Source organism: Gymnogyps californianus, chromosome 11, assembly GCF_018139145.2.
Source record: "Gymnogyps californianus isolate 813 chromosome 11, ASM1813914v2, whole genome shotgun sequence".
In the NCBI taxonomy this organism is placed as follows: Eukaryota; Metazoa; Chordata; class Aves; order Accipitriformes; family Cathartidae; genus Gymnogyps; species Gymnogyps californianus.
The window spans coordinates 12,649,266-12,663,646 of record NC_059481.1 but is presented as its reverse complement, the minus strand read 5'-3'; the positions used below and the strand labels follow the sequence as shown (position 1 = coordinate 12,663,646).

Genomic DNA, 14,381 nt, shown 5'->3' with positions numbered 1-14,381 from the left:
CCGGCGCTCGCCCCAGACGGCCGCCCGGTTCTGCTGCGGCCCTCACAGGCCCCGGAACGAAAGTGTCGGGCTCGGCCGCCGCGGGGAGGAGGGGGCCGGAAGAATGTGCCCGGGAGAGTGCTTTTCGGCGGGGGAACGGTTGCTAGGGGCCCTTAGTGACGGCACGCGCGGGCGTGGAGGCAGCGCGTGCCGCCCGCGGCCGCTGAAGGACCGCGTGACAGCCTCACGCGACAGACTGACTGACTGACTGACTGACTGACTGACTGACTGACGGGGCCTGAGGGCCCTTCTCCGCGGCGGCGTGTCCTCCTCTCCGCACACCTCCGCGGCCAGCCGGCTGGCTGCGGCTCGGGGTTACCCCCCGGTAGAGGAGGACGGCTCGCAGCAGCCCGAGGCAGAGTGGCTCCTAACGGGTCGTCTCTAACATTGGATTTTGTGTTTATTTGAGGGCCTCCGGCCCCGAACCGGCTTTTCCACGTTTTGTGTCACAAAAACCTGACCAGAAACCCCATCCTGTTACCTGCAGGGGAGAAATCCGCCCTTTCCAGCTGGTTTCCGTTCCAGGTTGTCCCAGCCCGTGTGAAATGTCCCCTACCCTTTACTCTCCTCTCCGTGGGAGGTGGTGCCGCCCTGCGGGGGCTGTCCCCTCGGTAGCAGTACCTGGAAACCGTTGTGGTGGGAGGCTGAAGGTTTTGTTTCACTCCCTTGTTAACTCCAGGAAAGCGAGATCCGTTAGATTTTTTTACCTGTATTTTTTTTTCCCACCTAGCAGTACACTTGCTGAATACTTACGGTTGACACCAAGGGCTGGAAGAACTGTGTTGCTGTATTCCTTTATTGTTTCGCATCTTTCTCTAAATAGGACATGGGATCTTTTCTGTGGAATTCCTTGGCCTGGTTGAGGACGCTGTTCTCCGGTAGCATTTACCCAATATTCAGTGTCCAATAACTGCATTTTTAGGTTGAAGTGACTAAACTAAAACAGTAATTTTGGTAGAGAGAGTATTCCTCTTGACTCAGTGAAATAACGTCTGTGATATATTAGTTGTAATAGCCTTAGGGGAAAAAGTTGACATTGTAGGCAGATTTTATGCCAAACTTTGATCTCAGTTACACCCCAAAAAACCTCATTGACTTCAGTGGTATTACATTCAGTGGCAGAGGATTTTTACCAGCATTCTGTTGTTGTTTTGTTTTGGCTTGACCCATTTTTCATGCTAGCAGTATGTAATACATTGCAGTAGTAGGAAAAAATGGCTACATTTCACCATTCTTTTTTTTTTAATCTCCTTACGCTGTGACAGTATGTCTTGATGTGCAGTAGTTAATTATGTTGAAATAACAAAATGTTTATTGGACACAAAGAAGACTTCTATAGTAGTTTCTAATTCTTTCTTGCCAAACTTAATTATAGTAGGTTTTACTAAGTGTACCATCTCTTACTTTGTTTGACTGATTTCTTTGGGTGCTTAGTCCAGAACTTGTTGTTTGGGAACAAACAGAGCCTGCTCATTATTTAAAAGCAGGCTCTGAAATCTGAATTACTCCTTTGTATACTTTTACTCTATACAGTTATTTGCACAAAAGCTGTGATATTAACAAAACCATTTTTAGGAACGGTTGCTGTATCATTTTTGTTTGGGGTTCTTAATTTCACAATTTACTAGAAAGATTTTTTTTTTTCCCAAACCAGTATTTCTCACACTCGGTTTCTGCTCAGATGTAGCAGTGTAGTTTGAGTTTTTGATTATACTGAACTCAGAAGATACCAGTTGATTGATTTCAGTAAGACTTCTGCTAATCTGCAACCCTCACATTTCTTCCAACTTCTAAACAAAAACTGAATATGTAAGAATAGAGCAGATTTGCCAGGTGATTGGACATTCACTTTTTCTTCAGTATGTATTTTAGAAGTACATAAATAATAATAGCATAAATATTTTGTATGGAGGTACTGAGAAGAAAATGGAAGTTCTGCCTTTGTGATTAAGTGTCTGTACATATCTTTCACATTTTTTGCATGTTTCTCGACATCTAAGACTGTGTGTTATTCTTCTGTTTATTGGAAGAAATTATGATGAACATGCTCTATATATGCTATGGTGATAGCTTTGACTGTCAGTTTTAGTTAACTGAAGTTTAAATATTTGCTAATACATGTTACCTTAGGTTTTTTCAATGCATTCTGGTGAGAACAATTCTTATTATATGTCAGCAGAAAATGCAAAAGCCTCCTTTTGCTTTTGAAGAATTCTTACGGTCTCAAGATTTGGTGAGTCCGACTGCTTATTATTTTAACTACCAATGTGTATGGTGAAGTGAATATGCAGGAATCAGGTCCTGAGCAAAGCCATGTGAATGTAAATATTGAGAACTGAGTTTGAGCATAGATTGTATTTCCAAGACCCTCAGGCACTGGAAACTAAGAGGCAAACCTTTAAGAGAGCAGCCTCTCTGTTGTTAACTTCCCTTTTTCTCAAAGCTAAACCGTGGAGGAAAATCTTTGTCTACTGTACAGCAATTTTCTATTGTTGGAAGCATGCTTGAGTGATGACACTGAATCAAGCTTTGTTTAAAATATTTGATCAGTCCACAGCATTACTAACATAACAGAAAGTCCTGAACCCTGAGGGGAAAAGTTCTGATAAGTATGAAAAGGGGAATAGCTAGTTTTGCTTTTTAACGAGCTTTCTTTCTTTTCTTGTACTGATAAGACTGCTAGGGAAATCTTTGAATATGCCTTTGTATTTTGTTAAAGAATTTAATATAATGTGGTTACCAGTGGTTTGTCGAAATGACATTCTTTTTGGAGGAAACAGAACATACCTTTTGACCTGCCTACATTATTTTCAAGTATTGATTCACTCAAAGCCTTTAACTACAGAGCTAAGAGAAAAATTGCTCTTTTGCTTTGAACCAGAACTTTTTCTCTCACAGGAACAAAGAAACAAAAAATGTTTAAAAGTATTTTGATAGGCGGAACATTTCATTATAAAATTTAATTTTTTCTTTAAAAGATATATTTTTAAGAGGAGCAATCTGACATAAAAATGGAAACATTTTAATTTGGGATAATGTCAACACAAAATATTAATATGTTTTAATTTTCTAATTGGTTTTACTCACCTTTTCCCTTTTTACCCTAAAATGAACATGTGTATTAATAGTTTGCATTTAATTTGATTTTTTTTTAAAGAAATAATTTGTCTTGCTGTCCTGCTATTAAGGTAGAAAATGTCATTGTCTTTCAGCTATACTAGAGGGTTTAAAAACACTCTTTAATGTTGATACAGATTACTCTGGATTACCACTTACTAAGTTATTTCAGGAAAGTGACCAATTTGAAGATTAACTTCAAATGACTACCATTGGTTTCAACAATTTGCTCAAATATTTAAGCTGCTAGTTTAAATTCTTTGCTAGATCAAGGAACAGAGTTTCCTCCTATGCTTCCAAGGCTGTTCTCAACAGATGGAAGGCGTTACTGTCCTTTCCGAGAACTTAAATTGCACATGATTTTATTTGTCTCTTTAGAAACATAATAGCCCTTTTTTTCTTGAGTTATCTCCTTCTCTAACTAAAAAGTTATAGTCTTTTTAATTACTCTGTGTATGCTATAATGGGGCTCCCTGGCCTATTTCTGTTTTTCTGTCTTTTTGAGATGATGTAATCATCTCTGAGTGCAGTACATGGGAGAGGAGGAAATTGCAGTCTATGTTAACAATGTTGCCAAAATTAGAGATTCTTAAAAGGTATATGTAAAATGCATTTATACTGTTATTACAATTCTTTATGCAAAATAAAGTTCACAGATTACCGAATTTAATCTTTGCATTTGTATCATTTTCAGAAATAACTATTTTTACTACGTACTGATTGCAGAAGGAATGGCCAAGTTGTATCTCTCTCGATGAGCCTTATTCTTTGGTGGATAAGTTACAAAAAGATTATTCCTTCAATGCTATGTGTAAATATCTGTGTGAACATGTTCCATTGAACGTCAGTCTACTCTCAGATCTGGAGGAGAGAATAAACACATGTATCACTGAACTAGAGAAACATGCTGAAAAAATATTACAATGTGGACCAGCATATCTAGAGGAACATCTTACTGCCTTTGAACAGAGTAACCGACAGACATTGGCCCACATAAGTGTTTACAGCTTTTCCTCAGTTTGCAAGTGCAAAGTGTCAAGTTTATAGTTTAAAAAATTTTAATAAGCTTAAAGTCCCAGTTCTGCCTGGGTTTTAGGAACATTTTGTTTCAGGCCTGAAGAAAGTGCGTGCAAAAGTCTATGAAAACATGTTGTTCTCCACAGATCTTGGTGTTATAAAGGAAAGATGAGATATATAGAAAGACCAAAATGATGATTTTTAAGTCTTCCAATCATTCCAGTGATGCAGTAGGACTGTACAGTGTGTTAAGTTTTGTGCACATACACACTTAGTTGTAGATCTAGATATATAAAAAGTCTTTGCCTGATTTGAGCTTTTAATCAATAAAATCATCAATCCAGCCTCTATTTCTAGCTAAACCTTGCTGATTTTTTTAAAGACATTGCTACTGAGCGAATTGGTGCAGAGGAAGTTCTGACTCAGACAAGTGAGATGGGGAAAGCAAAGGTATATTACATATCTTTAATTCTTTTTATGGATTAGACAAGAAAGAACAAATTTTCAAGTTTTTTCCTTGGATCCAGAAGTGGGATTACACCTATCTCTATGTTTGTTGGGGGGGGAAAAAAACCAACCTTGAAAAAGTACTTTTTTTCCTTTACATCTCCAAAGGTATTTTGTAGTCACCTAAAGTCTCAATTTTAGACCATTACTCCTTATCTGAAGTATATGCACAGTTCATAGTATGAATTGTCTTAGCTGAAAATATTGTTTATATCATTGTGTGAAACAGCATTAATCATGAAGTAAGTATTTAAACATTTTTCAGGTTGCCAAATACAGTGTTGAGGAGTCAAAGGGTAGAAATGTAGAAGTGAGCTTTTTTATCCTGCATGTAAAAAAGTACACAGCATTCTGTCTTACGAATATGCTTTGAACTGGAAGTCAAAGAAATACCTCTGATACCAAACCAAGGGAAAGAAAAGTTTTGAGATTCGCTCATTCAGGAGTCAGTCAATTTTTCTAAGACTACATGAATTTAGATATATTGGGTAATGGAAATTCCAAATACAGTGTAAATATGATGATTAATTTTATTCATCTGGCATATTATGGTCAAATCTTTGGAGCCTAGTGTCTGGGACTTTCCAATATGCTAGATGAGGGACTTGAAGGAGAACAAATGTGTCTCAGGTAGTTTGGGATGTCTCGATCCTGGTATTTCTTGGAGGTTGGTTAGACTTCAGGCATAACCAGGCATGAACAGGTTCTTTATTTGAAATATTAATGTGAATACTGACAAAACTGGGCCCTAAATTACTAATAACCCATTGAGTTCATATGTTAAGTGATTCAAATTTTTTAACATAAGGCCATATCTTACTTGTAATTTGGCTTATTAAAGGTCAATTAAAGTTTCTATTGAAGAAAATATTGAGATATGTAAAAATAACAAATCTTTTGTTAAATTCTTCTGAGACGTCTCAGAAATTTGGCATGGGTTTAGTCATTTTCTGATAGAAATTTTTGAGAAAGAAGAAACTCACAAGAAACAAACCTCATCAAAGATTGAAGTGGTCATTTCATGTACTTTGACAGACTCTTAAGGATAATAAAAGAAAGCAACTGCTAAGGAAAGTATTTTTATAAAATGGGGTCACCAGCAATTGAACACCTCTATTGTAGAATATTTTTACAATTTTACTTTAGAAAAAAATTGGTTGCATGTTTGAAATGGTATTTTCTCATTGGAGCAGCTATTTAACACAAAGGGAACATAATTATTAGCTTTAGTTGCTAAATGTTTTTCTTTTCTTTTTAGAGCTGTAACTACCCTGGTTTCAAGTTAAAACAACTTTCAGAATTACCAAGACATTTGGAAGCTCCAAAACTTTGGGACTTGGTTATAAAAGCTCAGCATTTCCAAGTATGTACTCTTTCTTCCAGTATCCTAAACAGAAGCTGCTGATACGGAGTATTGAAAATATTTGGACACATTCGTCTTTGCGTTCCATTTTCATACTCCTTTTAGTATCACTATTAGCATTTCTGGAAGCTACAAAATTGAGAAATCTAGTAGCCATTTATTATTAGGAGCCATTATTGTTGAAGGATTCTTTTTGCTGCCCTGTCCTTATGTCCCAGAGTTGACCAATAATTAAAGTACTGAAACAAATAATGTTAAACTAGTATTAAACTTGAAAAGAATTTCAAAAGTAAGGTAAACCCAGAATTAGAATGTAGAATATGTAATTTTATTCCACTCCCCTTTGGCATATATGTTACACATCATCTTAAATTACATGATCAATTTTTTTTAATGTATCATTGAGTACACAAATCTGACAATGCTCAGGGAGTGATTTAAGATTATGCAGTGAGATGATTGTCTGTAACACCTACATCTGATTTGCTGAAGGGATTGTAGGATTGGTAAAGTAGGAGTTTGCAGCAAGTATGTAAAACACTTGAATGCTATTATGCAAATGAATTTCTTCTGTGGGTGATCATTGACTTTTACTCCACAGCTGGTAAGCATGAACCTCAAGGTTGTGAAACTGATCTTGTAGCAGCAATGTCAGCACCAGTATGTACATAGTCAAGTACATACTCGTGCCTCTCACCTGAGGGCGTAAAAGGTGAAGACATTCTTTATTTCTTTCATATGACCAACAGCAGCAAGATGAAGCCCTTATAGTCTCCAGCTGCTTCCATGTGCACTATTAATTAATCCTAGTTAACAGCTCTTTTTTGTCAGCCAAGGCAAGATTTATTTGATGATATGCTAATTCCCCCAGTGTGCATGCACCCATCTTTTACGTGACTGATGTGGGGTACTAATTATATGTAAAGATAAAGCTTTTGCACCTGCCCCTTGACTGAATTAGCCACAAAAATTGTAAATGACAATTTAGAGTGTTATTGCAACCCTGACCTTTCTGTTTTGATTTTTTACTCACTTCAGTGGGAGTTAGCTATGGCTTTGAATACTTTAGTTACTCACTAGCAGACAAACAAGAAGGCATAGTCTTTCCTTTTGGATTCAGTATTTTAAGTAACAGTTGAAAAAACAGAGCTAATTTAGAGCTATGTCTCTCCTGTCTCTGTGATCTGCTTCAGGCAGTGGTCCCTATTCCTGTGGCCAGTTAGTTGACTGGTAGGTCAGGGTAGCTTTCTCTTTGGGAAAGTCAGTTTGGAGCAAAGTCAGAATTCACGGCACTGTGAAAGGCCAAGATACAGTACGTTAGATTTTTTTATAACTTCCACTTGAAGTGGAAAAGTGTAAGCTTTCATTAATATTTATCTTTAAAATGTAAATGTTTAATGTAATAAGATACGGATTAGATAAGTATACATACTTAGAGTATAAATTAGACCATAAGGAAAAAAGTAATTTATTTTATGAACAAATTTGAATTCTCACTATAGAAACATTTTAAAATTTTGATAAGTAGCTATCCATAATTATTTCTTTTATGCTGTAGGATCAGTAGGATTGCATTGGTACAGAAATATATATAAACAGGAGGAACAGATTCCTAATAGTCATGTGATCATAGTTATCACCAACATAAACTAATCACTAATTTGTTACTGGTATCAGATACTCTGAAATCCTGACTTTTGATCCATTTTGCATATTAAGTTGTTATTATTAATCAAAATAAAAATTATTTTTATGACTTTTTTGCAAATTAACCTGTCATTAAATAGTATTACACAGACTGAATTTCACAATCTATGTTAAAATAGTTACTAACTGATAAGACTGAAGAATATTGTAAATGTTATGTCACATACTGCATTTTTCTGAATGAATTTTTCCTGCTTCAGATTTATAAATGAAGGAAACTGTTAATTCCTGTCATTTGTCCAAGTCCAAATACTGTCAAGCTGATAAAAACAAGTTGTGCAGAGTGAAGGATAGATTTAAAATTCAGATTGTTGAGCAGCCTTGATAAACTCTATGTGTAAATAGTGACCTGTTGATAGTACTTGCTGCAAAATGTATGTGTGCACGAATGTAACATTTTTGAGAAAAAGCGTTTGAATACAAACAGAAGCATGCTTGTTGAGGTTGACGGTGAAATATCAATATACAGAAGTAATCTCTAGTCCTACAAAATATAAATAATAAAATATAAAATGTCATAATTTTTTTGCATAAAACCTAATGTCTTGGCACTTGAATAGCTATAAACCTTACTAGTTGCACTGGATAAAAATCTTATGTGAGTTTATAATCTACAGCTATTCCTATTAGAGACACTTGTAATACACTGCCAGAACCTGATGTAGCTTTCTGAAATGCCACATCTGTGTTTAAAAAAAAAACCTTTGGAGGACTAATTTTAAAATTTTGTTTATTTGTGCTTAAATATGTGCAAATGTACCCAGATAAGCAAGATGCAAGGAATATGGAAATCCTGTTGGCACTTCTGTACACAGTTTTGGCACAGTTTAGAATCAATGCTGGCCTCCTAATGAAAAAGGAAATAAGTTAATTCGGTGTCTTCATCTGCTTTGTTGTTGTGGTTATTTACAATATTTCTGTTCTTACATATTTTTTAATTATGTAATAAATTTAATGCAACAAATTTGACTTGCTGTCTTACTAATTTTGAATACCTTCATTTCTGTGTTTTAAACTTTAGATATTTAGACTTTTAGTCTTAGGTTTACTGAAAACTTTAAAAAAACAGTAAAAAGTTCAGAAAGTTGCAGGTATCCGGCAAATGCAGATCAGTCCCTATATTTTGATGACCAAATGTTGAGATACACAAAGAAGCTGCTTTTGTTTTTTCAGTAAAAGCTAAGCATTTCCCCTGCAAGTTTTTTTCCCTTCAGTATTTCCGCAAACTGAAAGAAGTTCCTATTTGCTTGTGGCTTGTGTACCAAATGAAAATCCTTGTACTTTTTACCTTTGTCTAGTTTTGGTTTGTTTTGTGGTTTTAGGATTTTTTGAATCTCTGCATTCAGTGTAATGAATATTTTATTGTTGTTTTGACAGAAAAATGTTCTCAAAGTTTGGCGAAGTTTGTTTCTCTCAAAATCATCTATTGCAGTGTTTCAGGATTCTTTTTGGTGGTGGTTTCTCCAAAAGTTTAATGTATAAATTAATTTCAAGCATTCTTAGATCTGTTGTTATCAAACAAATAAGCTGCACATTCCGCAATTACAAAAATGCAAGTGTTTTACTGATTAAGCTCAACTGCATCAAATGTAGGCCCAAGACTAACTTTTCACGTAACTTTAAAGAGCAGTAGTTGAACATAAGAAGAACTAATTTAGTTAGCAGGTTTATACCATGAAGCTTAAAATGAACCTTTAGATCAAATTGACTATTTATTTTACTTGGCTTACTTTGTGTCATGGTGCTAGGATTTATAAAAGGTATGAGTTTGGAATATTTAGGTTAAGAACATAAATCAAAAGTGTATGGATTCTGTTAGCTCAGGTGATCGCTATGTTCTTTATTAAGAAGAGAAGGAAAATATTTGTGTGGCAGGAGACTGTGATTGTGTACACTGGCTTAGATTCAGTACAGCACTTAGATTCCATCTTAATTGTTGGCTGATAGACTTAACATATGCTTCAAATAATGCGTGTTCTTAAGTGCTATTCTGAATCAGGAACTACTGCAATATACTAAAAAAAAAAATCTGTTAATACATTTAGAAGAAGAGCATATTGGAGTAAGAGGTGGAACTAATTTAAGAATATGTGTTTCAGTGGTATTCCTTTGTGTTGTCAATGCCTCACATCATAAGATAGATAAATATGAGCTTTAATAATGTCATGCATCAGTATATTAGCACACAACTATATCTGAATTAATGCTGATACCTTTTTCCTGATTTTTTTCTCCTTTGAAGCCTAACCAAGAAGATCAAGACCACTTGTTTGACAGAATTGCAGATTTTGTGGCACATTTTCTTCTTGTTCCCAGGGATGCTAAAGATGCTTTTTTTCAGGTAACAGTACAATTAGTGTTTTCAGTGACGTATGGGTAGATGTGGTATTTCAGCTCATAAAAGTATTAACATGTCACATAAACCAATTTACATGTATCCAGATTGGCAGCATTTGGCTCCAAAAGAGAGCTGGAAGTATATGCATATAAGTACCAGAGAGAGAACAATGAGAAATGGTGAGGAAAAGCTAGAAATTATCATGGGCAATCAGAAGTGATTTTTTTTGCCTCATATAATGTACGAATAGTAAAATTTAATGATAATATTAAAAGATGTGATTTTTTAAAAATGTCTTGTTTTCCATTAAATATAATGATTAGTTAAATATTAACAACTAATACTTTATTCTGCATCCTAATTTTAACCCTAAGTGACTTGTTCGAAGTACATAATTTGTTGAAATCAGCATCCTCCAGTTCAGGCTTAACTGGGAACTTTGACTTATGCATTGATTAAGCAAATTTTTGAGAAGTGAATTCCCCTATTGTTGATACAGTTGCCTAATGTTTCACACAAATAATAAAAGGCTGTACTATTTTTTTTTAGCAGAATGGCTTTGCAATTGCTACAGTTCGCTTGAATATTTTTACATTAACTCAAAAAATTGTAATATGAAGTCTCTTTTGTAGGCTTTTTGGATACAGTGTTGTTATTATTTTGGCAGGTATATCCTGATTGTTTGTCACAAGTCGTTTATGTTGCTTTCTATGAAGCATTTGCTGAATCTATTAAAAGTTTTGATGATGATTTTAACAATGGCTTGGTAGACTTAATTTTTCAGTGGATAGCAGGTACTGGTAGGTTTTTTTCCTTCTCCCTGAGGCATATTTTTTCCAGACCACCAGTTCTGCATTTCAGGGAGAATCTATTGCTTTTTCCCCTAGTAATTATATACATATATATACACACATAGAAAATTCAGTACTAGGAATACTATTGTCAAAGCTGGCTTTCTCTGCTCAGTAATAATAACGATGATGATGATATCTTAATTCTGATTGTTGGTATATAAATATGGATAAATAGTTTAAAACTAGCCTGGAAAGGAGACAAAGAATCTGAGCTGACTATCCATGGCATTATTTTTCTTTAAGGAAAAATAAAACTGGATCGGACATTTCAAAATGTTTTTGGCAAAAGCATGTCAAGCAAAGTACGTAACCTGCTTTAATTGTTAAACTATGCTGTATAGCTGTGTCCTGACAAACCTGTTTAGTATCCCACAGCTGACACAGTGGAAGCACACTGCATTCTAATTATTTATTTGTGTAGCAAGATTGGCTGGACTGGACCTCCCAGTGTTCAATAATGATAAAGTCTTAATGCAAATATGAGACATTTCTGACAACCTGCTTGTGTTTCTGTCTTTCTATCATGATACATGTTAGATCCTGTTTTGGAACTGTTCCTGTGTGAGATGACTGAGGATGAAGCCAGACTGGCATTTTTCAGGTGAATTTAATTAAATATTTTTCCCCATTAAATTAAGCTCTGATGTCACTCAGTGATTAAAAGCTTATATGCCTCAGAATTTGAGTGGATGGGAACTGAAAATCTCTTTAAAGGTGGTATCAGGATGCTACTGAAAAGAAAGTATTGTATTTTTAAGGCTATATATAGGCTATAATCGAGTCCTATCATTGCCTTATTGCAGTGACTCTGTTCTGTAGTAGCTCTTTTAGCTGTAAAAGTGCTTAACTATTGCAGAATTAGCCAGCAAGGATATAATCATACCCAGAGACATAACTTAGAAGTGAACTGATGAATGCAGATTTCATTTCACTGCTTGCTTTGTGCTACTGTGTAGGAGAAGTATTCTGGAAGAATCTGTGGTGAGCACAGAAATGCAGTCAGGAAGGAAGCCTTAAAATTCAAGCCCTAAGAAAAACTATACTAATTCCTGGAAAAGCTGCTGAACATAGTGAGGATTTTTTTTTGGTTAAAACAGATTAGAAGATCTTCCCCAGTAACTATTTGTAGGTGGCCTTGAGGGTAGCTCTCTATAAAAAATGGTCACTTTGTATCAATATTCTTACAGGATTCAGACCGTACCTGTCCTAGAAGTTTCTATTGGAAGTAGTATTATATTACCATTAAATATCTGCATGTTTTAACAGTAACAGTTTATGATTTTTAGATTGTATGTCATTTAATATCCATTCCAAAACTTAGATTTAGAGCAGATTTCTATCTTTAGTGCTCATTTATTTAGATTTCATGACAATGTGGATTTCATTATCTTGTATGTTGAAGCTGATTGACAAATGCAATAGAAATATGTTTTTGAAGTAGATATACAGAAATATTTTCTCAAAACCTTTCTCTGTGTCGGTCACTGTTTGTTGGGCAGAACTTTTTTTGTTACAGACAGAGAAAATTGTATGTAGAAAAAGATCACCCTGAAAAATTTGATTTAGAGAAGGTTTACATACTTCAAAGTTATATATGCACCAAACTGCAAATGGGCCTTTAACTTGGAAGAGCTGGGTAAACCCACAGTATACTCTGTAATGTGTAACCACTATAAATAGATAATGGATAGAATTAACTGAAATTTAGTCAGACTGGAAAAAAATCCCAAGAAACTAGGAGACCACTGCTATGGCATAGATTCTATATCTGCATGAAACTTACGGTGTGGGAGCTGTGCAAAATTCTACTGGAATGAATATTGAAAACCACTGAATAAAGTAAATTATGTATTCCTGCCAGAATAATTCACAACCTCAACAAAACATATGCAAATGTATTAAATTACCAGAATTGGAACAACCACAAAGTAAGGATATTCACCCATGTGCAAAACTAAGCAGAAGCAGAAGGGAGATAGCAAAAACTGTCCTGGCTGACTTTAAGCATATGACTATAATTATTTCAGTTAACAGGCTTGGATCCTAAGCCTAAAGTTGACCATGGACTTAAAAATTTGCACATTGGAGACAGGAAATAAAGCAATTTTAATTTCATTTGGAAATATTCATAGGGTGATTTTCAAAATTAACATGAACATTTTTCTAAATTAAATTTTTGATTTTCAGGTCTAAAACCAAGGAAATGTGTATGGAAGAAATGGAATCTCAAAAGCTTTAAGGCTGCCACAGTAAATCATACCAGTAAAGATACTACTGCTAACCTACAAGCTAGTGTATCTGCCAGTTCTACAGCAGCCAGTAAGTCTTGTAAATATTTTTAAACACATAATGCACATTGCTTTACGCATTTTGGAATGAAACTTATAGTACATTGCAAAATCTAATTGTCAACATAAATTATTAGTAATATTTTCAGTTTCTTTTGCACAAAATCAAAATGTTATAGCAGTTAAAAATGAATTGTGGATTTTGATCGACTCTAAACATATATCCTCCCAGTATACTGATACTTCCATTTGATTAAGCTGTAAACAATATTACAAGGTATTTAAAGAAGCTGCTGATACTCTGTCTACTAAAATCTGATAGTTTTGATTTGTCACTTCCTCTACAGCTACTCTTTTTTCTACTCCTTTCTCTGGTACCTGGCTCCCATTTTCAGTATGTCTTGCATTCTAGCCTCTAACTTCTACCCCTTTGTCTTCCCTGTCCTGATGAATCAGATCTTGACTTTTATTCTTTCATGCTAGCCTGCTGTTCTTTCTCATTGCCACTATTTTAACATCTTTTCTCAAGGTTTTTGTGCTGATGTTGCTTCTAGCTTGCTTCCTTTCTGAATGTTATCCAACATTTTGTTTCTTCAAGCTAGCCAGCTTCTTCTCTCTTTCTCCTGCCTGAAATTACTGTATTCCTTCTAACAACTACAGCCATCATTTTATGCTACCAATCTTCTCTTACTCCTTTTTATCTTCCTTCTGCCCCAACCATGACCAAACAACTTTTCCCGTCCTTGCCTTTTTTTCCCCCATCTTTTTTTCCATGGGCTCATATGCTTTTTCTGGATTTAGATCACTCCCCAGTCACCAAGGTAGGAAAACCTGATTTTTGTTGCAAAATAATTCAGAGGAAAATATCTGGGAGAAAACTCATAAATTTGCATCATAGGTGTCATTTAAGGCAGTGAAGTCTGTGATTCTTTGATTTTCCATTTTCTAGTGTATAATTGGCTAGATAAAATAGGGATATTCATTGCCAGTCTTCAAGAAGAATGATTTTAGAAATTCTTTACTGATGGAATCTACCTGAATGGGAAAAGATATCTCTGTGCAAATTTTCAAGGCTACTCACCCCACTCTGTTGATAATAGTCTTCCCACTCCCCAGCCCCTACCATTTTCAATGATATCACTCTGACACGT

The 14,381-nt window shown here is 35.2% G+C and overlaps 1 protein-coding gene across 1 annotated transcript; it reads left to right on the top strand.

The window, feature by feature from the left end:
• Positions 1–2,221: 2,221 nt before the first annotated feature.
• On the top strand, positions 2,222–14,235 carry FAM227B (family with sequence similarity 227 member B). Its single transcript, XM_050903505.1, has 9 exons — positions 2,222–2,272; positions 3,883–4,126; positions 4,556–4,623; positions 4,946–4,990; positions 5,939–6,043; positions 9,993–10,091; positions 10,756–10,882; positions 13,130–13,261; positions 14,180–14,235. Exons 1-9 carry the CDS (start codon positions 2,222–2,224, stop codon positions 14,233–14,235), a joined length of 927 nt encoding a protein of 308 aa, XP_050759462.1.
• The last annotated feature ends 146 nt before the right edge of the window (positions 14,236–14,381 follow it).

What these genes read in the sequence shown, in the direction of transcription:
- FAM227B (XM_050903505.1), top strand. Translation starts at nt 2,222, where the DNA reads ATGCAAAAGCCTCCTTTTGCTTTTGAAGAATTCTTACGGTCTCAAGAT. An exon ending in CAAAGGGTAGAAATGTAGAA is followed by an intron (nt 4,991 to 5,938) that starts GTGAGCTTTTTT and finishes TTTTCTTTTTAG; the next exon opens with AGCTGTAACTACCCTGGTTT. An exon ending in TAAAAGCTCAGCATTTCCAA is followed by an intron (nt 6,044 to 9,992) that starts GTATGTACTCTT and finishes TCTCCTTTGAAG; the next exon opens with CCTAACCAAGAAGATCAAGA.